The sequence below is a fragment of the Phacochoerus africanus genome, chromosome 1 (assembly GCF_016906955.1).
Source record: "Phacochoerus africanus isolate WHEZ1 chromosome 1, ROS_Pafr_v1, whole genome shotgun sequence".
Classification (NCBI taxonomy): domain Eukaryota; kingdom Metazoa; phylum Chordata; class Mammalia; order Artiodactyla; family Suidae; genus Phacochoerus; species Phacochoerus africanus.
This window is the reverse complement of record NC_062544.1, coordinates 453,468-477,927: the sequence shown is the minus strand read 5'-3', so window position 1 is coordinate 477,927 and position 24,460 is coordinate 453,468. Positions and strand designations below refer to the sequence as shown.

The following is a 24,460-nucleotide window of genomic DNA, read 5'->3' as shown; positions in this document are numbered from 1 at the left end:
CGCCCGCGGGCGGGGCTCCTTCCGGCCGCGGCGCCCGCTTCCGGCGCGGTCGCGCGAGCTCCAGGCGCCGGGCGGGCAGCGAGCGGGGGTTGCGGGCGGCGGCCGGGCTGGTTGCTGCCCTCGGCGCCGCCGCCATGGGCAAGAAGCACAAGAAGCACAAGGCCGAGTGGCGCTCGTCGTACGAAGGTGAGGCGGCGGCCGCGCTTTGTGACGCCGGCCGGGCGGGTGTTCGCGGCGGCTGGGGTCCCGGCCGCGCGGCCGGGGCTCGGGAACGCTTCTCGAGCGTCCGTCCAGCTCTCGCCGCAACCTGGAGAAGAGTGTTGAACGGCCGTGTTTTCGAGGTCTCCTCCCGCCTTTTCCCACCTGCGCCCCGGCCCTGCAGCTGTAGTCCCGGGGTCAGGGACGCCACTCGGGGGCTGGTGCAGGACGAGAAGGGGTGACCAGGGGCCAGGAGCTGGGGGACAGGGGATCCGACGCTGGGCACCCAGGCGGGGTCTGGGTCTTTTTCTCCGACGCCGCCAGAGAGACCTCCCTGAGGATGGCAGGGAGGGCGCACCCCGCCGTCCTTCTCTGACGGCTTTGGCATCCCCCGGTCCTCTGCCTCCGTTCAGCCAGTCCCCCCCAGCTTCCCCGGCCTCGGTGTCACCCTCACGCCCCAGCAGGGGCCAGCCGTGCCACCGACTCGCGGCCCAAACCCACGCACTGAAGGCCCCCTTTGTCTGCAGACTATGCCGACAAGCCCTTGGAAAAACCCCTGAAGCTGGTCCTCAAGGTGGGGGGAAGTGAAGTGACCGAGCTCTCCGGGTCTGGCCACGACTCCAGTTACTACGACGACAGGTCAGACCACGAGCGGGAGCGGCACAGAGAGAAGAAGAAGAAGAAGAAGAAGAAGTCAGAGAAAGAGAAGCACCTCGATGATGAAGAAAGGAGGAAGCGAAAGGTGAGGGCGGGGGCTTGAAGCCCCTGGGGCTCCCCCCCCCCCGCCCCCCCGCCACGTTTCTCACCTGAGCCCAGGGGAGGGGATGCACGGGCGGAGGGTCCGGAGTCAACGTCTCTGGGAGAGGGCCCTTAGCATCCTCTCAGAAACAAGAGGCCCCTCACAACTGCTTCTTTGCTCTCTTGCCTTGACCCTGCCTCCCAGGAGGAGAAGAAGCGCAAGCGGGAGAAGGAGCACTGTGACACGGAGGGGGAGGCCGATGACTTTGACCCCGGGAAGAAGGTGGAGGTGGAGCCGCCCCCCGACCGGCCCGTCCGAGCGTGCCGGACGCAGCCAGGCAAGCGTCGGCGTTTTCAGAGACCGCCTGAGCTTTGGGCTTCGGGGCTCGTCCCTGTGCAGTTGCGATGGGCACCTGCCTGCCAGCTTTTGGGGGACGCGTGGAGAGGAAGGAGCAGGGTTTCTCTTCCGGGCCTCACACAGAGGCCCTGGACCGGAGGGTCCTCTTTGAGCTTGGAGAGCAGGGCCGCAGTGCTGGCCTAGCCGGTAAGAAGCTTGTCACGGACAGGAGGAGCCTAGGGCTGCAGGCGGTCAGAACCCTCAGGAGCTCAGCAGAGGAAGGCTCTGGGAAAGGCCTGTAGGTGCTTGACTGGAGGCAGATTCGCCTTCCAGGCTTTTCTGTCTTGACGTTGGGTCTGAGCACCTTTGGTTTGCTGCAGAGGTAGCATCTTGCAGCCGCTGGGGTGCCGTTTGCTGGCGGCACCCTCTGCCGTGGGGGCGTCCTGGTGGACAGGCGGGGCTCCTGTGGAGTAAAGGCGGGCGCTGGGCCGCCGTTCTCTAGGCGACCACGTCGCTGGGGTTCCTGCAGCCGCCGGTGTCGCTGGCTTCATCTGCTCCACTGCCCGTTTGAGGTCTCGTATCTCACGTTTCCCCAGACTCCCTGGAAAGCTAGCGATGGCGATGCTCTCTCGGCCCGTCCCGCTCCGTCGCGACAGCGGCCCTCTCGGGAGCCGGCTCCTCTGCTCTTCTGTTGCACTTGAGCCTGGTCCTCAGGGGTGAGAGGTGTTGCGAGGCCGGGTCCCGGGCCCTGCGTGTGGGCCTGGGGACAGCGCTGGGGAGACCATTTCCATGCCTACCGTGTGGAAGGGGTGCCAACTGTTACCCTCACTTGACGTGTGAACAGAGGCACAAGCAGGAGCTTGGGACTCAGGCAGGATGATGGCTGCGCATCCGACGTCAGCTTTGGACCCAGAGCCTGCCTTGGCTTCTTCATGATGCCCTCTCTGCCCTGTTCCGGGCCCAGGAGGGAAGGCTACACGGTGCTGTGTTGATGGGGCGCCTGTCCTCTGAGGGCCTCGGGGACCCTGCTCTCTTCCACTGCTGAGCTTGGCGGGGACCAGAGCCGGGTCTGTTTGTCTTTGCATCCAGTTTTTGTTTGGACCTGAAACACTGTGAAACAGCCCCTAGATGCGTATGTGCTGCTGTGACATGGGAGTTCCCGCTGCAGCGACGCGATTGCAAAGTCCTTTTCTTCCGTTTCCCTTTTTAATTTTTCGCCCGGCAGCTGAAAGCGAGAGCACGCCTATTCAGCAGCTCCTCGAGCATTTTCTCCGGCAGCTGCAGAGGTAAAGAGTGTTTCTAAAGAGCTCGTGCTGGGGGCGGTCGGGTGTCTCCTCTCTGCGGGGTCTTGGCCCACCCGTGCCAGCCGTGCAGCAGATGCTGGCACGTCACCTTCACCGGGTAAAGCGCAGTCCACCCGGACAGGGGCCACCAGAGTGGGGAGGGAGCAGCGCTGGGAGGGCTGGAGAAGCCTCCTGGTCCAGCACGGGGTCCAAGACGCCCTGACGTAGATGACGCGACTGGAGCCAGGGTGGGATCTTGAGAATTTTTAGTGATCAAAAGAGCACGGTTTTGAAGAGCCATGAGTTTTATCGTCTTTAGAAAAGACCTTAAGATTCGGCCCGTTGTATTGGTTTTTTCATTGTGAGGGATTTTGTCCAGGTATTTAGATCGTGGGTTTTTCGAATTTAAATAAAGGTGTTTTCGTTCTCAGAAAAGATCCTCACGGCTTTTTTGCTTTTCCTGTCACGGACGCCATTGCCCCTGGATACTCGATGATAATAAAACACCCGATGGACTTTGGGACGATGAAGGAGAAAATCGCGGCTAACGAGTACAAGTCGGTCACGGAATTTAAGGTAAACCAGCTTTGCTCCTGGAACAGCGGTAGGAAGCCCCGTGTGCTCCCGTCCGGTGGGCGCTTGTAAGGCTTGGGTCGTTTACAGTCGAAGGTTTGCTTTTTTTTTTTTTTTTTTTGTCTTTTTGCCATTTCTTGGGCCGCTCCCGCGGCGTATGGAGGTTCCCAGGCTAGGGGTCTAATCAGAGCTGTAGCCACCGGCCACGCCAGAGCCACAGCAATGCAGGATCCGAACCACGTCTGCAACCTACACCACAGCTCACGGCAATGCTGGATCGTCAACCCACTGAGCAAGGGCAGGGACCGAACCCGCAACCTCACGGTTCCTAGTTGGAATTGTTAACCACTGCGCCACGACGGGACCTCCCCAGTCGAAGGTTCTTACGGGCGAGTCTGTGTTGGACTGTTTCACAAACGCCAATCGGGTAGCGGGTTAGTTGAGATTTTCTCTGTGTTTCGGCCTCGAAGCTGGCCTGCTGGCACACGATTAGACGGGGTTTTAAGTTACTGTGCGGGGATAGGTGGACCTGCTGGGTCAAGCAAGAGTGCGCTCAGTTTGGCCCAGCTCTAGAAAGGGGACTCTCAGAAACAGGTTTCTCTGATTCTTAGTTTTGTCTCGTGGTAACAGAGTTTACTGTTTAGGAGAGTGAGTTTTAGTGAGTCCTCTCGAGAGCTCAGTTCCCGTCTCTAAGAACTGGCTGTGAAAGGTGAAAATCGCTTGTCGGTGTTGAAACTCAGGAAAATCAGAACGAGTGCTTGACAGCGTTGGTAGTGGCGTCATTAGAAAAGGCATAGGATTCTTCTTAGGTTCTGTTAACTTTGAAAAGGCTCGGGTTTTCTGTTTTCGTTTACTGGAGACCTTCCTGAGAGCACGTGTTGACCTGCAGAAACAACACAGCCGATAAAGGAGAGTGGGAGAGAAGGGGACTTTTCATAGGAGGGGCCCAGTGGGCAGGTGGGCAGGGACAGTCCATGCCCTCAGGTCCACCTTCCTACTTGCGGGCCCCCAGTTTGGTCCCTCACCCAGGGGCAGAGCCCGGGTGTGGATAGCGCCCGCCTCGTCCTCAAGAGAGCGCTTTGAAGCCACCACCCGTGGGACCTGTGGTGGCAGGGGGGGGTGCTTTACAGCTCAGTCCCAGCCCCGGGGACACTGGCACAGAGACTTGGTCAGGGCTGCAGGTAGCGCACACTGCGTTAGCGGTCACTGTCCATCCGACGTCCAGCTCACCTGGTAGTTGGGCTAGGGTGATGAAACACGGATTTTTCACCTAACTAACTTGTAGCAAAGTCATTCCCTGAGGCTGCCCCCATTTGAGAGAAAATGCTTTTGTAGTGGAGCTGGAGTACCTCTGCAGACGGATGTGCGAGCCTCGTGGGAAAATCCCCGCGAGGTTCATCCCTCTGCTGCGGCGTCGAAGAGGCCGTTGTTGGTTCTTCACGCCCCAGCTCCTTCTAGGGAGGGGAGGGGCTCTCGGGGAGGAAGCGCAGGGACCCCGTCGGGTGCGTGCGTGGCCGTCGGGAAGAGGCCAGCCCGCCCTGGCCAGTGAAGACCAACGAGAACGTCTCAGAGGTTTAAAACCCGAGTCTTTAGTTCCTCCGCCGCAAACGGCAGTGAAGCGAAGGCCGCTGGCCGTGGCACGGCTGCATCTGGAGGTTACGGTGCCAAGTGAAGGCCGGGGTTAGAGAGACGGACTCCGCGCGACAGGCGGCGCCCGGGAGCCGCCGGGGGAGGCGGCAGCGGACTGCCGGCGGGAGCGCAGCCGCGGCTGCCCGTGTGCCCGGGGGAGGGCCGGGGAGGAGCGCGACGGTGCCGGGTCCACACTGCCGCCCGGAGAGCCAGGGAGCGGCCCCGGGGCTGCCCAGCAACTCAGGGGGCGGTCCTCGGTACCTGCCGGTCATCTATGGCGGGAGAGACGTGTGTGGGACGGAACCGCTTTGTTTTGCACCTGGCGCTGACCCAGCATTGCAAGGGAACCGTGCTTCAGGTGACGAAGCTACTGGAAGTCCAAGAGCCGGGTCGTTTCCCGCTCCACTTCGGCCTCTGCCTTTGGTGCTTTTGTGGCCCCATTTGTGGCCTGTGGGGGTTCCGGGGGGTGGGGGGTCTATTCGGAGCTGCTCCTGCCGGCCTCCACCACAGCCACAGCCACAGCAACACCAGTTCCGAGCCGCGGCCGACACCATGGCTCACGGCAACACCGGATCCTTAACCCACTGAGCGAGGCCAGGGATCGAACCCGCAACCTCTCGGGTCCTAGTCGGGTTGGTTTCCGCTGCACCCCGACGGGAGCCCCGCCGTGGGCCTCTTTTGGTAGTGATCTCGGCTCTTTGCTGTTATCTGGACGGTGTTTCAAACACGGCGAATTCTCTTTCTTTGCAGGCAGATTTCAAACTGATGTGTGACAACGCAATGACGTACAACAGGCCGGACACCGTGTACTACAAGTTAGCGAAGAAGATCCTTCACGCGGGCTTTAAGATGATGAGCAAAGTAAGAAACCCCCTCCGGGCGGGCGAGGAGCCCAGGCCTGAGCGTCGTCCTCCGCGCTTCTCGTGCCTGATCAGAAACTCACAGCGAGTGACACGCTTCCACCCGTCTGTCCCTGGCCACGGCGTGGACCCCTCCCCTCAGGGTGCCCCTGCCACGCTCTCCAGGTCCCCGCCCTGCAGGCACCCCCCTCCCTCTGCTCCTGCCCCAGCTGAGCCCCGTGGGGTTGGCGCCAAAGCCGAGGCTCTCGGTCTCACTGGATTGCAGCCTGCTTGGTGGGTCTCTTTGGCGTGGCTGCCTCCCTGCGTCAGACCCCCCCCCCCCCCCCCCCGCCCCCGCCCCGCCCTGGCCATCCCAGGTGGCTTCCCATCTGTCCCCAGCCAGGCTGCATGCGTCACCATCTAGGACCAGTGCCTGGTGCCTGCCCGGCCAGTAGGTGAGGCGCGGCCCCTGCCGGCTCCGCGGCGCCGGGCAGGTGCGGCGCTGCGTGGAGGGTTAGCTTTGGCCGGGCGAGGCCGCGGGCGCCCAGCCATCCCGTCGTCACGGCGCCTCGGCCGCAGGGAGAGGTAAAGCGCGGCTGCTCTGTGCTCTTCTGCTTCTAGGAGCGGCTGCTGGCTTTGAAGCGCAGCGTGTCGTTCATGCAGGACATGGATTTCTCTCAGCAGGCCGCGCTCCTGGGCAACGAAGACACAGCTGTTCAGGAGCCCGTCCCCGAAGTCGCGCCTGTGCAAGTAGAAACTGCCCGGAGGTCCAAAAGGCCGAGTAGAGAAGCCATCAGGTAAAGGCCGGCCTGGCGGAGCCGGGCCTCGTGGGCACCCAGACGGCGGCGGCCCGAGCGGCCCCGGGGGCCCGTGCGCCCAGGCTCCCAGCGGGAAGTGGACCCCCCACCCCCCCCCCCCCGCCCACTGGAGGTGGGGTGACCACAGCGGTGGAGACGACCGCGCCGTCACTGCCGGCCCTGGTCCCTGAGGTCTGTCGTGCACTTCGCTCTGTGCGCCTCCCACCACGTGCCAGCACACACGGTGGCTTGTCCTGGAGCAGTCACCGTCGCCCCGGCAGGCACACACACGTGCTCTGCCCCAGGCGAGGCGTGCCGGGCCCGTCTCCAGCCCTCAGCTGCCCACTGCTGCCTGGTCCCTGCTGCTGCCACTTAGGGCGTTTGTCGACCTGTCACTCCAGAGAAGTCCCCTCACGTGTAGGTTACGGACCGCAGCACGGGCTTGCCTGGCCCTGGCCCTGGCCCCGGCCCCGGGCACAGTCCTGTCCCTTGAGCAGCTAGCTTGCGTGGGCAAGGAACACCTTGCCCGGAGCTGTGAACCCTCTCCTGGGGGCTTCCTGGGGGCCCCAGATCTAGAGCCTCTGCAGGAGGGGCCGCCTCCTCGGGTGCTGGCACGGCTCCTGCTCTGCCTGTAGGGGCTCTGGCCGTGCCTGGGCCTGGCGGGGCCGCTCCCCGGCTCAGGCTCACTGTCGGCACCTCCATGGCCAGCGGGGGCCACGTCACTTTTCCTGATGGCATCTCGAGTGGCGCTGTGTTCTGCGAGGCTTGTGGTTGTCCCCTTGCCCCGTTGCTCTTAAAGCGACAGAAAGTCATTGCTGAGACGTGAGACTGTGGAGCCACCTCCTTGGCTTGTGGTTTTGTTTTATCTGGAGGAAAGCGCTCGTTTTGTCGTGGTTAGAAGTGACAGGAAGGGACTCAGGTGCACCTCCCGCTGCTCCTCCCGGTCCCTTGTGACCTGGCGCAGCGTGAGGGTCAGACCAGGGTGAGGCCTTGGCGTGCGCTCCCCAGTGACTGGTGTGCGTTCCTGCCCCGTAGCTGCATGTTTGAGCCGGAAGGCAACGCCTGCAGCCTGACAGACAGCACCGCGGAAGAGCACGTGCTGGCCTTGGTGGAGCACGCGGCCGACGAGGCCCGGGACAGGATCAACCGGCTCGTCCCCGGGGGCAAGGTAGCATCTCCTGCCGGGGGCACAGCCATCAGGGTCGAGAGGCTAGCAGGCCACGGTGAGCCTCTGGTCAGAGCTCTGCCCGTGTCCCAGCGGTGCCCTCATCACCGGAGGGAGCGGGGGGGTGTGTGGCATGTGGGTCTCTCCAGCAGAGGGGTTCACGTCCCTCGCTGGACAGAGGCCCGGCCCACCCTCTCCCTGGGTCCTCACGTCTCTGTGCGGCCCTGTGGTCGCCTGCGGGTCTGAGCCAGGCGTGACAGGCGCGAGCCCCACCATCCGGCGAGCCCCTCCCCTGAGACACGAGAGCATCTAGACCAGTGTGTCCGGCAGCAGCAGTGTGACCAGAGTTCCCGCTGGGGCACAGCAGCTTCAGGGCTGGACTGGTATCCATGAGGATGCAGTTCGATCCTTGACCTCGCTCAGTGGGTTAAGGATCCTGTGTGGCTGTGGCTGTGGTGCAGGCCGGCAGCTGCAGCTCCCACTCAACCCCTGGTCCGGGGACCTCCATATGCCACGAGGGCCGCCCTAAAATGACAGGACACGGGTGAGAGGACCTGGGCCCTGGGCACGTGGTCATTCGTGAGCAGGTCTTAAGATCCAGGGAAGGTCCGAGGTGCGTCCGTGGTCTCTGGGTGGGGAGCGAGGAACTTGGAGGCTTTGGGGTCTCGCCCCGTCAGCCATGCTCCGTGGCCCCTGACCTGCTGGCGCCTTGGGGGAGGGCTCGGCGGGGAGCCGCGGCCGCGGGGCTCAGGCGCGCTTCCTTGCAGATGGGCTACCTGAAGAAGGGCGGCGACGGCAGCCTGCTCTACAGCGTGGTCAACGCCGCCGAGCCGGACGCCGACGGTGGGTGGCCCGCGCGCGCCGCTCCCCGGGACCGCCAGCTTGCCTGAGACACGCCTTTTCTCTGGCCAGGAGGCCGTGTCCGGGGCCACGCCGAGCGGCGCCAGTGTGGTCCGTGGACCGAGGGCAGCCCTCTGGCCGCCGGGAGATGCCGGGCAGGCCTTTCTGACCAAGGGCCCCAGGACAGCCGGCGGCGCTGGGTCGCCCGCCCACTCCCCAGGCTGTGGGAGGCCCTGGCGGTTGGCTCGCCCCGCAGCTCTGTCCAGGGCCCCTCTGTGGGAACCGCAGCGCCGAGCTCTACCTACCCTGCAAGCCAGGCGCCGCTGCCCCGCACGGCGACGTGCCGGTTACACTGGGGACGATCCGGGAGGCACCGGAGTTCCTTCCAAAGGGCCCGTCCAGCCTGTATGGTCGCAGCCGTGGCCTCTTTAACGGGTGTTTCCACCGTTCCACCTTCTGGGAAATAGTTCTGATGCTTGCGCGTGTGACCGTGGAGACACACGCACACACGTGCTCACACCCACATGGGAAGTGGAACACTGCCTGGTTCCCCCTGCCGGCCGACGCCCAGGCGCTCTGTCCCCAGCCTGGGAGCGGGTTTGCTGGGCACAGAGTTCTCTGCTGGGTGCGGAGGGCAGCACTGACGGCTTCTCCTGACCTGGAGCTGGCACGAGGCCCAGCGTCTCGAGAGGGAACAGGCGGGCCAGGGTTCCGACAGGGCGGGGGGTGGGGGGGGCGGTCAAAGGGCCCCGCTGGGGCTGCGTGAGCTCCATGAGGGCACACGACGTAGGAAAGGCGCGCTCTCGGGAGCCGCTGCAGGCAGAGCTTCACTGTTGCCAGTAAGGCACGTGGGACGGGGGGTTGGGAGGGGACACTGCTCTGTCCTGGCAGATCTGGTCTTTCCTTACGTCACCGGTGGGGGATCTGAAGTCGGGTTGCAGGGCGGTGAAGGTCTCAGGTTGCTGGCTCCTGAAGATTCTGCTCCAGGGGCCTCTTCTCGGGGAGCCCCCCCGCCCCACTGGGAGGCAAGGCGGGAGGGCGCGCGCAGTGCCACCGGCTCACGCCTGGTGCCCTTGCAGAGGAGGAGACGCACCCGGTGGACCTGAGCTCACTGTCCAGCAAGCTGCTCCCAGGCTTCACCACACTGGGCTTCAGGGAGGAACGGAGGAGCAGAGGTGAGTGCCCCCCCCCGCCCCCGTTCTTGGCCCCCTTGGAAACCCCGGCAGGGACAGGCAAGGCCTCCTTTTCCTGCTTGGGGGGGCGGAGGTGTCTCCACCCCACAGTTTGGGCCACAGTCGGGGTGGTAGCTGTGCCGTGGTTTAGTGGTGGCATTTTAACTTCTCCGATGAATCATTCCTGGTCATCCACCTGGGTTGGGGCGGTGCGCGCAGCAGAGACGCCGGAGCGTAGGTCTCGCCGGCCAGCGCTGGGTACGCGGTGGGGCCGGGCGGGCGGCGTGGTTGCTCCAGCTCCGGTTCGCCCCCTGGCCGGGGAACCTGCGTGGTGGTCGTGCTGGGCGCTCTGGTTGGCTTAGTGGCGTTTGTCCCACACGGTAGTTTTAGTTCCAGGGACGTGTGGCGGTGGGGACGTTTCGATTGTTGCACAGATGTGCTCCCGGCTCCCCCTCCTGTGCCCAGGCCACGACCCTCGCCCCCACCCCCAGGAGCATCCCTGAGGCCTCAGGTCCCCACCACCCGGCTCCCAGAGCGCCCCAGCGGCCAGGCTGAGGCGGCGAGGGCGCGGACTGTGCAGAGCGGCGGCCGCCGCATGACGCGCCCCTCTCCCCGCAGTCACCTTCCTGTCCAGCGCCAGCACCGCGCTTGCCCTGCACAGCAACTCCGTGTTGGGCGACCTGAAGTCGGATGAAGCGGAGCTGCTCTACGCAGCCTACGGAGACGAGACGGGTGTGCAGTGCGCCCTGAGGTGGGTGGGGGTCCGTCCCCTCATCGCGGCCAGGGTGGACGGCCGTCCCCGCAGCAGCAGCAGCAGCAGCAGCAGCAGCAGAGCCCAAGAGCTTTTTCGGCCCAGCGCCGTGTCTGCTGCAGGCCAGCCTTGAGGTGCAGGTGTCGTGATTCTAAGGATGACGATCCAGGCCGTGGCTCGCAAAGGCTGCCGGGCTGGGACCAGCGGTGCCGGTTCCGCAGAGGCGGAGTCGTGTGTGTGGGTCGGTCGGGCTGCAGAGGGCACCTGACAGGGCGGCGTGAGCAGCACAGCTGCATGCTCGGCGGCGGCCTCCCGGCCGTGCGGACACTGCCCGCGCCGTGTCCTCACGCGGCCTCCCCTCTGGGCACGGCTGTCCCGGCTTGGCTTGTAGGGACACCCGCCTGAGAGCTGAGGGCCCAGGCTTCACGTGCAGTCACGTTTTTGAGGTACCAGGGCCCAGGGCTTCATCGTGTGAATTCGGGGACACCGTTGAGCTGCCAACTAGGATGTGACGTTAAGTTCTATAGAGTTGCAGTTCTCTACAGCTGCTCTTGGGTTTTTTGTTTTTTGAGACAAGGTAAAAGCAGCTCGGGTGGAATCTTAGTGATTTGTTTAACGGGGAAGTGATAATTTTGCTGGTCTGACAGGATCTGTCCGTGTGAGGCCTTTGTCTCATTGCAAAAAGAATGTAGATCACATCTGGGGAATCAGCCCCTGGTACAGTGAGTGGACGTCTACCCTGGATGTGGTGTGAAAAAGCAGTGACAGGAGCAACCTACCCGTGGCCGAGGGACCGTACCCTTTGCTCCCTGTCGCCCTGTCAGCAGCTCACCGCTCTTCGGGGCACAGCTCACCAAGGGTTTTCTTCGGTCATCCGTTGTGTCTGCTGCAGGCCTTCGTGAGGCCAGACTGAGCTGCAGCCGCCCCCCCCCCCGCCCCAAGTGAGAGAGGCACGGATTCTGGGTGCTGTGCAGCAACAATCACGGCCTCGCGAGCAGCCCAGGAAAGCGGGCACGCGGCCTGGCCAAGGCCACGCGGTTCCTGGTGCCAGGCCCTTCCTCCTGGGCCTCCGGGACCCGCCAGGGGGGTTCTCGCGCACCCCTGCCCCTCCCCAGGTTCTCCTTTGGCGACTCTGCGCTGCAGTCCAGGCCCTTCTGGGCCTCTGCCCGGTTCTGCTGCCAGGGCTGTGGGCCTCTGTCCTGGCCTCTTTTGTGAGCGACGTGGTTTTCTCTTGGGCTTTCATTCGCATGACCCAAAAATCACCGTGCTGCTCCGAGGTGCCCGTGGGTGGCCCTGTGCTGCGTTGTCTCCCAGCTCCTTGACTCTGTAAATGCCAAACACACACGGCCGCTCTTCTGTTGTAAGTCGGGGTGAGGTCCTTAGCCGCGTGGGCACACGGCTCCTCCCTTGGCTTGCTTTTTAATGAACAGTCTTTCTCGAGAAAACTCTTCTGGGTCACGGGTCACGCTGCCGGACTGCTGTCCACTCCCCGTGCCACCCCGTCCAGGAGGGGCCTCGGGCCCGGGGAGAGCCTGTCTCGGGTGCAGCCGGGATGGGGCAGCAGGGAGCTGCTGTTCCAGCCTCTTCTCTCGCGGCCCCTCCCAGCCTGCAGGAGTTTGTGAAGGATGCTGGGAGCTACAGCAAGAAAATGGTGGACGACCTCCTGGACCAGATCACCGGCGGAGACCACTCGCGGATGCTCTTCCAGCTGAGGCAGGTGGGCTGCGCTGAGGCCCCTCCCGGGCAAGGAGCCCACCCAACTGGGGCCATGAGGTGGGGGCAGCTGTTCCTGCCGTGCTGGTCGTTACTTACTGTTTGTCTTTTTCTCTTAAGCAGTTATTTTTCAGGGGAACGAGAAAGGTCGTCTCCCCGGGCCTGTGGTCTCCAGCCCTCTGCCCCCACTTTCTTTCAGCCGCCGCCACTTTCCTTCATCCCGAAGACTTTCCTCTGGTGTTTTTCTAAGGACAGATTTGCTGGCAGTGGATTTGCCCAGTCTTTCTGTATCTGAAGTGTCTTTAGCTTTCTTTTTTGAAACTTGTCTATGCTGGTGTGGAATCACAGGCTGCTGTCTTTTCCTCTGCTTAAGACAATGCCTGAGGAGCTCCCGCCGTGGCACAGCGTGTTAAGAATCCCACTGCAGAGCTGCTGCTGTGGCGCAGTGGAAATCAGTGGTGTCTTGGGAGCACCAGGATGCAGCTTCGATCCCTGGACTGGCACAGTGGGTTCAGGATCTGATCCCTGGCCCGGAAACTCCATATGCTGCAGGGCAGCAAAAAAAAAAAAAAATTCGACTGCATGCAGCGGCTTTGGTCTCTGCGGAGGTGCAGCTTTGACCCCCGCCCGGTGCAGGGCCTGGCGTTGCCACAGCTGTGATGCAGGCCACAGCCGCAGCTTGGATTCCATCTCTGGCCCAGGAATGTCCATGTGCCACAGGCCACGTGTGGCCACAAAGCTTCAAGGGGTTGCCCTTGGCCTGTTTGGAGAAAACGTGCTGCCTGCTGCTCTAGATGCTTTTAAGTTTTGTTCTTTGTGACGGCTTTTCATCACTTCCCTTCCGGCCTACACTGCAGCCACAGCAACGTCGGAACTGCAACGCACTGAGCAAGGCCAGGGATGGAACCCGCGTCCTTGTGGATGCTGGTTGGATTCATTTCTGCTGTGCCACGACGGGAACTCCTTATGTGCTTTTCTTTGTGTTCATTCCGCTTAACATTGGTTGAGCTGCTTAGGTCCATTGGTTTATAGTTTCCATCAAACTTGGAATATTTTCATTCTTCGAATACGTTCTTTCTTTCTTTGTAAGTTTTTCTTAAAGCAGAGGTGTGTCCGGCGTACAGCATAGAGATAAGCAACTTTCAGAGGTTTCCCTGCACTTGAAGTGAGTGTGCAAGAGTGACAATGCTTTGCGCACTGTGCAGCCTTTTCCCGTGGTGGGTCTTAGGTTTGATAGTGCGGCTCTTGACCCCCCGCCCTCCTTCTCCCCACCAGCAGCCACCCGTTTGTTCTCTGTGTCTGTGAGGCTGTTTCTTTTTGGGTCTATTCACTGGTTTGTTACATGTTTTAGATGCTGCCTCTGAGGGAGAACATACAGTGTTTGTTTTTCTCTGACTGATTTCACTTGGCACAATACCCTCCAGATCCACTCATTGTGTTGTTGCAGATGGCAAGATTTCATTTTTTCATGTCTGAGTAGTGGTCCATTGTGTATATGGACCACATTTGGGTCTTCAGTCTATTTGGGTTTTTTGCTTTTGTAGGGCCGCACCTGCAGCCTATGGAGGCTCCCAGGCTAGGGGTCGAATTGGAGCTGTAGCTGCCGACCTATACCACAGCCACAGCCACACCAGATCCGAGCCACATGTGCACCCTACACCACAGCTCACGGCAGTGCTGGATCCTTAACCCACTGAGCGAGGCCAGGGATCAAACCCGCATCCTCGCAGATGTGGGTTGGGTCCATTATCGCCGAGCCACAGTGGGAACTCCAGAGTCTCTGTCATTGGAGGGTGTTCTGCTCTCTTCATTTGCACGTGCTGTCCGGTTTTCCCAGGACCCTTACTGCGTGGGCTGTCTTTGCGTGGACTGGCAGAACAGGCCTTGCTAACGGGCCACAGGACCTAAGCTCACCTGCACACAGTCAGTGGGGTCCCCCTCAAGACAGCAGCGGCACTTTCCACAGAGCCGGAGCCATGCTCTTAAAATCCCTGAGGAAACACAGGAGAGCCTGACTGACCTAGAGCTGGGGCGCCGCCCTCAGACCTGAGCTGCGCTGCCGGGCTCCCGTCACCAGAGCGGCATGCTGCTGGCACACAGGCTCTGGCCGGCCGGAGGGGGTGCCTGGCCCGGGGCCCCGGCCCCCCAAGGGAGGTGGGCGCAGGTGTCCTCGCCCTTTGGCTGTTCCCTGCGCTGCCCTGTGGCCGGGGCACCGTGTCTCCTGTTCTCTTCCATCCACGCCCCCGGGGCTGCGGCCAGGTGGCGCACCACTTCAGCTCCTTGTCGCTCGGGGTTGGTGGCCCCAGCGTCGCTGCCCACACGGGGCCACCGTGACTCACAGCATGCCCGCCCGCGAGGCCAGCTGAGCCCTGGATGGGCAGCTGTTCGCTCGCGGGCAGGCGAGCCGTCATCTGTGTGAGATTCTCCTGGACACCTGGTCTTGTCTGCTTTGCCTTGCAGAGGAGGAACGTCCCGGCGAAGCCTCCGGACGAGGCCAAGGTGAGTCCCAGGGACGGGGTAGGAAGAGCTAGTCGTCAGGGCCCCACCGGGACGCCCGTTCGATTCTGATGAGGAGGCGGAAGGGGGTCACCCCTCCTGTGGTCCGGAGGCCACAGCGCAGGGTGTGGTGTGGGGCCTGGGCTGCGGGGTTCCCTGGCCGGCACCTGGCCGAGCGTCAGGCTCCCGTCGGCGGGCTCTTGGAGGATTGGGGGGGCTGCGCGGGCATCTCCCCGGAGGCCCGTGGGCGGCCGGGCCCGACCTCTTTAACGTACCTTTGGTCAGGGCCTTGGGACACGGGTCCCCCCGCGAGATGGGCGAGCAGATCCGGCCGAGGGGGGAGAGAGCATGGCAGCTAATGGCTGCGAGCCACGGTCCCTGGTGTCGGAGCCCTACGGTGGTCGCGGGGCTCCTGTAGGACTTCGTGGCAGCAGTGGCCCTGGGGCCTCGCCGGTCACCGGGCCCCTGAGCTTGTTTGGGGCCTTGAGTCAGCACATAACAGTTTGCTCGAGGGAGAAGCTGTCAGAGCACAGACAAGTCGGTTTGATGGATGCCGAGTGGGGGCAGCATGTTCATGGATCCCCAGGGCCAGGGCGGCCCCCAGGAGAGGAGAGGGGTCCCAGGTCCCGTACACCCTTGTTCGGCAGCAGAGGCCTCGTCCCCTCCTCTGGGTGGCAGCAGACGTCTGTCCCCACCGTGCAGGCTGGGGGCTCTGAGCTGTGGCCCTGGGAGAGGGGAGGGTGGAGCCTGCGAAGGACACCGGCGCCCGCCAGGCTCGTGGAGCTCCGTTCGCTCCTTGGGGAAGAAACGGTGCCGCTCCCGTGTCCTCTGGGGAGGGCTTGTCATCCCCCAAGAACTCTGCAGCGGTGACGGGACCCAGCAGCAGCATGAATGAGTGCGATCCAGTGGAAGTCGCGGGCCTGCGGTGACGTGGTGACCCCCCAGAACCCTGCAGGTGGTCGCAGAGACTCCCTCAGCTTTAGCTACGTGCTGGCCCTTGAAGCAGCGGACGGGGCTGGGAGATGTGTGTGCGGGGGGGGGGGGGGGGGGGGGGGGCCGCGCTTCAGGGAAGGCAGGGCGCTCCTGTGAAGGGGGCAGGAAGTGTCAGGGCCTCCGGGCAGAGCAGGGGCGTGTGCGCTGCTGGGAACCTGCCGTGTTCCCTGCTTGGTTCCTGAAGACCGCCTGCGCCCCGTGGGGCTCCTGTGCCCCGTGTTTCCTCGGCACCCGTGGGTCCCGAGACCAGCAGCCGTCCTCGTTGGTCCGGCTGAGGGCGGCGGCCGCTCGTGAGCCTGGGCCCCGTGCTGCCCGAACTGCAGCGCCGCAGAGCAGGCCTGTCGCACCTGCTGGCGTTCATGGCCCGCTCGGTCCCCCTTTCCTCTGTCTCACGTGACTGTCTCCTGCAGGCCGGGGACCCTCTCGGGGATGGCGGCTCCGCCCTGGACTTCATGGCCATGAAGTCCTATTCAGACGTCTCTCTGGACATCTCCGTGCTCGGCTGTCTGGGTAGGTCGTGCGGGGCGTTTCCGCCCAGGCCTGGCCCGGGGGGTGCCCTGCCTGCTCCCGGGAGGGCGGCTCGCCCGGCCAGCTGGCCGTAGAAGAGGACCCCCAGCCGGCGCCTGCCTGGCTTCTTTCTGACCTCAGGGATCGTCCACTGGGGCCCCTCGATCCCGTGAGCAGGGCAGCGGCAGCGCTGACCGTGTCCCTCCCCCGCCCCCGCGTCGGCCTTGGCTCCCTCGCCCGCGGCTGGCACAGCCGTCCCGGCTCCGTTCCCTTCATCCCACAGGGCACTCTGGAGGCGCACGGAGCCCTCGCCCTGGAGCGGGCCGTCCGTGCTCTCCCAGGGGCCGGCCTGCTGCTCACCAGCTCTCCTTTCTCTGGCTGAGACTCAGATCTTCTGCATGTTGCTGGGGTTTCCGTGGTTTGATTAGAACGTGCCTTAGTTTGCTGTCCCTTTATTTCGTTCTTCTTGGGTTACGTTTAGCTGTTGGCCAGTGGTTCCTGGTTTTTACTGCATGGGGGGCTTTGGCTCCAGGCGCTCCAGCTCTCCCCTGGCCCACTTCTGCCACTTGCCTCAGGTCCTTTTTGCTCTGCTCGGTTTCAGGTGCCAGGCAGCCTCGGAGGGCCCCGGGCGCTCCTCCCACTGGCTGATCTGCCGGCCCCCAGGCTCCCTGCTCCCCTTTTCATCCTGGAAGCTCCACGCGGCCTTTCCGTGTCCTCCACTCCTGCCTCCCTTCTCTGTCCCTTGCCTTTTGAACAGGTGGCGAACGTGTTCCCAGGTCACTGTCCTGCCTCTCGTTTGCCGTGTTCCTCCCTGGTGGGGCCACGGCCCCCACTCCTCTGCCTGCCTCTCGCCATTTGTTGGAGGCCGGCTGCAGGCACTAGACTTAGCCACTGCCTCTGATTGCGCCACGTGGACGGGTCATCGGGCGACTTTGAGGGTCGGCCCTGTCCAGGCTTTGCTTCCAGGCATTCTTAGGGCGCAGAGCCGCAGTCAGGGTCCCCCCCACCGGGCCTGGGACGAAGGTGATCACCGGCGCGTGTGCCGCTCTTGACCCCGTGAGGTCGTCCTCACGCGGGCGCAGGTGGCGCTCACTCAGGCCGCAGCCCTCTGGAGCGCAGGTGCCATGGCCCCTTGTCTGCAGGGAAAGTGAAGAAGGAGCTGGACCATGACGACGGCCCCTTGAGCCTGGACGAGACCACGAAGCTCCTCCAGGACCTGCACGAGGCGCAGGCAGAGCGCGGGGGCTCCCGGCCGTCGTCCAACCTCAGCTCCCTGTCCAACGCCTCGGACAGGGACCAGCATCACCTGGGTGAGGCCCCCGCGGGCGCCCTGCCCGCCCCGCCCCCGGGACCCCAGGGCCCCCGCTCCCGCCCCCGGGCCCCGCCCCCAGCACTCCCTGGGCAGGCGGCTGCACTGACGTGAAGGGTTTGAGGAGACGCACTTAATCTTAGGAATTTGGGGGCTCTGCGTGTCTGGAAGAGCCCCAGCCAGTCCTGTGGGCCCGACAGCCTCTCAGAATCGGGTCTCTTTCTGCTGTCACTGCTCGTAGTCCCAAAGCTGCGTGGGGACCAGGGTGTCCTCCAGGGCCCTCATTCGGGGGAAGTACATGGCCTTCCTCGGCCTGGGGACCCCGAGTTTAACAAGCGAGGACCCCCCCCAGGAAGCGGGCAGACGCCTGTCTCCTGGCTCCTCGGACGTGCCCTGCTGTGGCCTCGGCTGCTGTCGCCGCTCCCGGATGCAGAGGCTGAAGTGCTCTTTCAGCAGCACGAACCTTGGTGTTGTGGGGAGAGGGGATTGGCCGTAGAGGTTTGGCTAAAATTGTCTAAATAAGGACCCGCCTGGTCGGTTAAGCTTGTGACAAATGGCACAAGGAGGTCCCGGGTGACCCCGGCCGGGCCCAGAGTGAGGACCACAAGGTCCTCGTGGACTCATGGGGATGTTGGCGCGGCTCAGGGTGGTGGGGGGCTCAGCGCCCACCTCCCTCTGCAGAGCGTCCACAGCCACGTCTGGGAAGGGCCCGCCGGGGCCACGGTGCTGCGGCTGAGCCCTCTGCTGCCCGCAGATGCTGGCATTCAGCCGGGGCGCCGGGGCCGTGGGCTTGAGCGCCAATGCGCGGGCTGAGACGTCCCTTCTTGGCCTGACTGCAGGGAGCCCGTCCCACCTCAGCGTCGGGGAGCAGGCCGAGGGGACCCACGACCCGTACGAGTTTCTGCAGTCTCCCGAGCCTGCGGCCGCCACGAAGAGCTAAACTTGTTGATAGTCTCACGGTTTTATTTGCATGTAGAGGTCGCGTCCTGAGACAGAGACTTTGCCTCTGTCTCCTCGGCCTGAGGGAGCCGCGGGGAGACGGGGAGGGGCTCTGGGATCGTGTCGTCATCGCGGCTCCAGCGTTTCTGTCGATGGTCTCGCGGCCCCTGTGGCGGAATCACGTATAAAAGGCTGTGACAGACAGATGCCCCGAAGCCGGTGTGATCTGTCCCTAAGCTTGAGTCGGTGTCCTTCCCTGTGGCTGTGTGGACACGTCCTCCGAGTGGCCGCGGAAGCAGCCCTGGGGGGGACTGTGCTCTGTGGGGGTCCTGCCTGGTCCTTGCCCCCCGCCCCCCCCGCCACATCCCATTTCTGAGGCGGGTCAGGGCAGAGCCACGCGGGAGCCAGGCTTGCACCCTCCCGGCCCGGGACAGGCAGGGGGCTCTGAGCCGTGTGCTCTGGGAGGGGTGCGTGCCGTGAGGCTGGCCTTCCTGCGGGCACAGCGCAGTGTTAAGTGACTCTTTGTTCCAGATGTGTTTACTGGATGTGTGTTTGTACGATGCCAGTGCAGCTCTTAATAAAAAGATACGCACAGCGCAACGTTGCGCATCGTTATTTACGGCATTGCCAGGTGGGGGTGGTGTTCCTTCTTCCTGGTATCGTCTCCGCCGCCGCCTTGGCACCTGGCCCGGTTGTTGGCACCACAGTGAGGTCCAGGGCCGTGCCCGTCCCAGCACAGCTCTGTGGGCAGGGCCAGGCCTGGGAGAGGCATGTGACCCAACGGCAGCATCGGCATGACGTGCCCAGGCCCGGGAGCAGTGCTGGGGACACCTGGTCAGGCTAGACAAGGGTCCCCCAGAACACTGGGCGGGGGGCATGGCAGCAACTCCCAGGGTGCTTGGGGAGCAGAGAGCGGAGCAGATGCCCGGGAGGGCTGGAGGGCGCCATAGAGATGGCAGAGGTGGCAGCTGACCCCCGCCAGGGGGTCAGAGGGGTGGCAGGTGGGCTCTGCTGCCCCCAGCAGGACTCAGAGGGCCAGGTCTCCACTGTGTGGCCTCATGGGCGTGGGTTCTAGCATCTCCTTTGGAGGCTCTGCCTCTCCCTGGCCTGCAGCCTGCATTCTCGGTTGGTGCCATGTGACGGGTATAGCACGTGGTGGTGAAGCTACCGAGAGAACATGGGGCCCTAGAGCCCCAGACCCCCCCAAAGGGCATACCCCTCCCACTGGGCCACATCAGGCTGCAAGACGGGAGGTCCGACGCACCCCTTGGCTGTACGGAGTCGCTGCGGCCTCCAGACCTCGAACAGAGGTGCGGGTGGCAGGACGTCTAGGGCATGGCGTGCTGGGGAGCCCACCTGCTGTTCGCCGAGCTGCTCACCCACCCGGAAGGAGGGCCTGCCCACCAAGGTCGTGTTTTAAAACCACTACCTCTTGGAGTTCCCGTCGTGGCTCAGTGGTTAACGAATCCGACGAGGAACCATGAGGTTGCGGGTTCGATCCCTGGCCTTGCTCAGTGGGTGAAGGATCCGGCCTTGCCGTGAGCTGTGGTGTAGGTCGCAGACGGGGCTCGCATCCCGTGTGGCTGTGGCTCTGGCATAGGCTGGGGGCTACAGCTCCGATTCGACCCCTAGCCTGGGAAACTCCATGTGCCGCGGGAGCGGCCCAAGAAATGGCAAAAAGACAAAAACCAAAAACCAAAAAACCACCACCTCTCAAATTCCCGAACATCCTGTCACGCCAGAAGGAGCCCCCCCCCTGCGGCCGGCAATCCCTTTGCAGTGGAATCGCGCGCTGCGTGGCCCCTGGGCCTGGCTTCTGACTCGGCGCAGTGTTTGCGATGTTGTCCACGTGGCAGGTGACCCGCCCTCATCACAGACCTTGCCAGGGCTCGGGCCACTTTGGGGCTGTCGCAGCTGTGAAGCGGGGACCTGGGGGCGTCTTGCTGGGGTGCTCTGCATGCAGAAGATGGCAGGGTCCCAGCCAAGACCGCAGGAGCTCTTGGTGGTCAGGACAGCTGAGCAGGTGGCCAGGGCCAGGGGGCAGCTCTTGGGGCCACACTGGCCGGTTGTTGGCTGCAGGCCTCACGCTGCAGTGACTGACACTAGGGAGAGGCCCGGGCCAACGGTGGCGCTGGGCCGTCGGGATCCAGCTGACGGCTCTTTCCTCCTGGAAGCTTCTCTCAGAGCTAGGCCAGCCGGGGCGTGTGTGAGCGTACACGAGCATGCACTGCCCGCGCCTGTGCCCGCGCCCGGGCTGCCTTGTGCTCCACCCCCCCTCCCCGCCTACCTGGCCCTCCCCTGGGGAGGAGACCCTCCCAGTGAGGGCGTTTTTCTGGACCTGGGACGTGCACGGCAAGCTTAGGAAGCTCATAACCTGGTTATTACGTATACCCAAGGGCATGAGCGACCTGGACTCCAGGCCTGTTGCTCAGTCACTCTGTGAAAACCAGGTGGAGGGAGGGGCCGGAGGGGGCGGGAGGGGGGCGCACTTCAATTCAGGGCCGGGAGCCAGTCGAGGTGTGGGCCCGACAGTCCCGGGGTCACAGCTTTGCATGTTTCCATGGGGAGTGAGCCCTGGTTTGGTAGCCTTTTCTAGAGTTATTTTCACGGAGCAGAGACGTCCCTGTAGGAGGGTCGTTTCTCGAAGGTGTGAGCGGCTGAGGCCCTGCTGCCTGCAGATTGGGGTGTCCCGGGAGGTCTGTCCCTGTTCCCCCCCAGGTCCCTGGCAGCCTCCTTCAGAGCTGCCCCCTGGGGCTAGCTGGACTGGGGGGCACCTGGTGTTGAGGTCATCACCCCACAAAACCCTGCAGTGGCCACCGGCTGCATCCATGATCCAGAGATGCCTGTTCTGTGCATCTTAAAGAACCAGAAAGCACTTTCCAGAACCGGGGAGACACACTGAACAGCGGCTGGGTGACAATCTGCTGTGGCAGGAACTGGGGCTGCCCCAGGAGTCTGGAGCCAGGCCCTCCGGAAAGCGAGCACAGGACGGGGCCCGGCCTCTGCGGTCTGGGCTCTGCTGTCATTTACCGGGGCCCGTGGCCTCTGTACTCTCAGGGTCCGAGACCCTGCTCTGAAGACTGGCTGCCCGTGGGCCGCGTGTCTGTCTCCATCAGCACCTGCCACTCTGGGCAGCACCATGGACAGCGGCAGCCGCAGGCCTGGCAGCTGCCCAGCCCCCTGGCCGTGGCCTTCCTGGGAAGTGCTTTGTGGGGAGGGGGCCAGCTGGGCAGGGCCTGGAGACGGCCCCCTGCCCCCTACCCCCTGGGCCATCTGGCCCGTGGTCTGCCCAGGTTTCCAGGAAGAGCGTCCTGGTCATCCGCAGCACCTGGGGCTGCGGGCACCACTGCCGCATCCGGAGGCGGACGCCCTGGTGAGCCGGAGGGTGAGGCCGGCAGGCGGGGCCGGGCAGAGACGGCCCCAGCCCCAGCCCCAGGGTCTTGGCCCCCGCCCGGCAGAGGTCCCTGGGCTCTCCACAGGGACCTTGGCCTCACCCGGTGGCCCGCCCTCTGCTGGCTTCCTCCACGCAGGCTTCTGTCCAGCCCGGCCAGGCCCACCACCTGTAGGGAGGCCCACCTCTGGCCCCCGCAAGCGTGGGCAGTAGTGCTGCCACACCGCCCGCCTTCTGCCACCGAGCCTGCCGGTGCAAGTGGCTACCTAGGAAGGTGTGTGGTGCTTGAGGCACGTGGGGCCCCGTGCAGCCCGCCTCTGTGGACGGACAGAGAGGGATCACAGTCGGCCACTGGCCCTCATGTGGGGCCTTGAGATAGGGGTGCTCGGTCCCCACAGGCAGGCACCCGAGGTCTCCTGAGCTTAGGGATTGGGACCCTGGGCCAGAGGCAGGAAGGCGGGAGGCTCCTGACCCAGCAGCTGGCCGGCCTCCTGATGCGAGTCCTGCTCAGCACGGGGTCCACAGGCCCCTCGCTCCCTGACTCGCCTTCTGCCGTGGCCCTGTCGTGGCCCCCAAAGGGGCAGCTGGGGCAGCACACACTGGCGCCCAGACTGGCGCCCAGACTGGCGCCCGCATCTGGACAGAGCCTGGAGCCTCGGCTCCACAGTCAAGTGTGAGGAGGAGAGTGGGGTAGCCGCCAGGGGACACCACGGGGAGGGTGGGGAGGGTCTCCTGGGCCCGCCCCTCCCCCCGCAGCTGGCTGTGATGCGTCCCAGGGCGGGGCCTGCCTTTGTGACACGGGTCCCAGGTGTCTCCTAGTGTCTCCGCCGGGCCCCGCTGCTCTCACTTGGGCCTGTGCTGAGTGAGAGGACACTTGTGTATTCCCACTCATCCAGGACCTGCGATCGGATCCAGACGAGAGTATAACTCGTGTAGTGAAACAAGAAGGCTGTGCTCTACCCTCGAGCAAGGTGGGTGCCCTGCACCCGTCCTGACCGGGGCACGCAGGCCTGGCCTCCAGACGGCAGCAGACACGGGTCAGGGCCCGAAGCCACCGGGATCTGGGCGGGATGGCGGTCAGGACACGCGTCTCACAGAGGACACGGTGTCGCCCGGGACACAGCGTGCCGCCAGCCCGATGCTCTGGTCCGGCCGCCAACGGGCAGGAGGCCTGAGGGCGGGCAGCTGGGGGGCCTGGGAGCCCGTGCCTCCTGCCTCTGTGGGGTCCGCCTGAGCCCCGTGAACCCGTGGTGGCTGGGGGGCCCAGAGGTGACCGTGACGGCTCGGTGGTCCTGGCACCAGACGAGGTGCCGGGACCGTGGAGAAGGTGACGCAGGCTCCGCAGTGGGGCCCAGAGGGGACCCAGGCCCCACGCAGCGCTGACTTCCTGAGCCCAGCGCTAGCAGTTGGCCCTGTAGTGAGGTCAGAATGGGCCAGAGGATGTGGCGCCAGGACAGGGGCCAAGGGAGGGGGCTGGTGGCCGGGGGGAGGGGCAGCAGGGGCCGAGCTCAGGCCCAGGAAACAGCCTGGAAAAGGTGGAGAAGTGAGCGACGAGCCCAGACACCTAAGAGTGTGTGTGTGTGTGTGTGTGTGTGTGTGTGTGTGTGATGTGGGGTGTGTGGTGTGCTGTGGGCGTGCCGTGTGGGTGTGGGTGGGGGGGGTTGTTGTGCGCCGTGTGCTATGTGTGCGTGTTCTCAAGCAGCATCAATGTCCGGCCGTGTCTGGGGCCTGGTGGGGAAGGAGGGCCCCGGTTCCGGGCTCCCGGCTGATGCTCAGAGGTTAGGAGCTGGGCCGCCGCCGTCTGCCAGGTGGGGACCAGGTCCTCAGGTGCATGGGTCCGGGCCACGCCTCTCAGGGCACTTGGGGGTGGGGGGGGGGCCGTCGTGGACGGGAAGGTGCTCCTCCATTCTCCGAGGGTGGCGCTGGCAGCAGAGGGAGGTCCCATCTTGGGGTGGGAGGCCTGGTCCTTCCAGGTCTGGCCCCCGCTCAACCCCCTGCTCTCCCCCAGGCGCCTGGAGTCAGGAAAACCATCACTGACCCGAAGTCCTGGCGCAGAGCCGCGGAGGAACCAACTTCAGCCCGTGGCCAGGTCTGCGTCCGAGGGTACCTGAGGTAAGTGTAGGCCCCCCACGAGGTCTAAGCAACAGGGGTTGCCACTCGGGGTGCAGCTAGCGGGCTGGAAGGCGCAGGTCCGAGCAACGTCAGCACTGCGGGGCGTGCTCGTCCCTGCGTTTTGCGCTCGCTGCCCCCAGCTGATCAGGGCAGTTCTCAGAGACTTGATGGAGTCAATCTTTGCAGGAAGTCTCGGCAAAGGTGAGTGGGCCGCTTGCGTCCCCAGGCTCTGGGGCCTTGCTCTCGGTCTCACCTCTCGTGAGAGGCCAGCGAGTCTGTCTCAGGACAGAAGGTGGCACTTGAGCTCCGCCGAGCCCGCCGCCAGGCAGACCCTGTTGGAGGGTTTCTCCTCCCTGTCCCTCCAGGACCCTGGTGAGACCCTGTGTCCCCAGGGCCACCTCTTCACTGCTGTGGGTGCATCTCTTTGTTCACTCTCTGGTTCTTGGAGTATAATTCCGATCCCAAGTCCTGGATCTTCCTGCGGTAGAGACGTGCCGCCCGTTTTTCTTCTTCTCCTCCATTTCCCTCTTCTGCGGATCCCAGCAGATCACCGTTGCTTTTCTGTCTGTGTCACTTAAATTTACTCTCATAGTTGTCACATCCCCACTCTCAGTTCCAAGGCCTGGGCAATCCCGTGATGCGGCCCTCCCCCCGCCCCCCAGGCCACTGGATTTCGGG

General features: G+C 64.1%; 2 protein-coding genes across 7 annotated transcripts in view; both read left to right on the top strand.

Moving 5' to 3' along the window:
- The first annotated feature begins 37 nt into the window (after window positions 1–37).
- BRD9 (bromodomain containing 9) lies at window positions 38–18,879 on the top strand. 4 transcript variants are annotated; one of them, XM_047784154.1, is made up of 16 exons: window positions 38–186; window positions 726–940; window positions 1,142–1,274; window positions 2,499–2,559; window positions 2,988–3,132; window positions 5,509–5,619; window positions 6,282–6,394; window positions 7,430–7,562; window positions 8,327–8,402; window positions 9,479–9,574; window positions 10,190–10,322; window positions 11,928–12,039; window positions 14,496–14,534; window positions 15,935–16,034; window positions 17,174–17,341; window positions 18,180–18,879. In XM_047784154.1, exons 1-16 carry the CDS (start codon window positions 135–137, stop codon window positions 18,278–18,280), a joined length of 1,788 nt encoding a protein of 595 aa, XP_047640110.1. In that variant the 5' UTR covers window positions 38–134; the 3' UTR covers window positions 18,281–18,879. The 4 variants fall into 4 exon arrangements, with proteins under 4 accessions (XP_047640110.1, XP_047639274.1, XP_047638726.1 ...); XM_047783318.1 differs by having other exon boundaries at window positions 6,279–6,394; XM_047782770.1 differs by having other exon boundaries at window positions 6,219–6,394.
- Window positions 18,880–23,687: 4,808 nt separating this feature from the next.
- The window catches only part of LOC125126183 (proline-rich protein 36-like), a 28,020-nt gene continuing 27,247 nt past the window's right edge, over window positions 23,688–24,460 (top strand). For all 3 annotated transcript variants that reach the window (XM_047779321.1, XM_047780190.1, XM_047778716.1), the window contains exon 1: window positions 23,688–23,782. The gene's annotated coding sequence lies outside the window, so the exon portion shown is untranslated. The remainder of the gene's footprint in view (window positions 23,783–24,460) is intronic.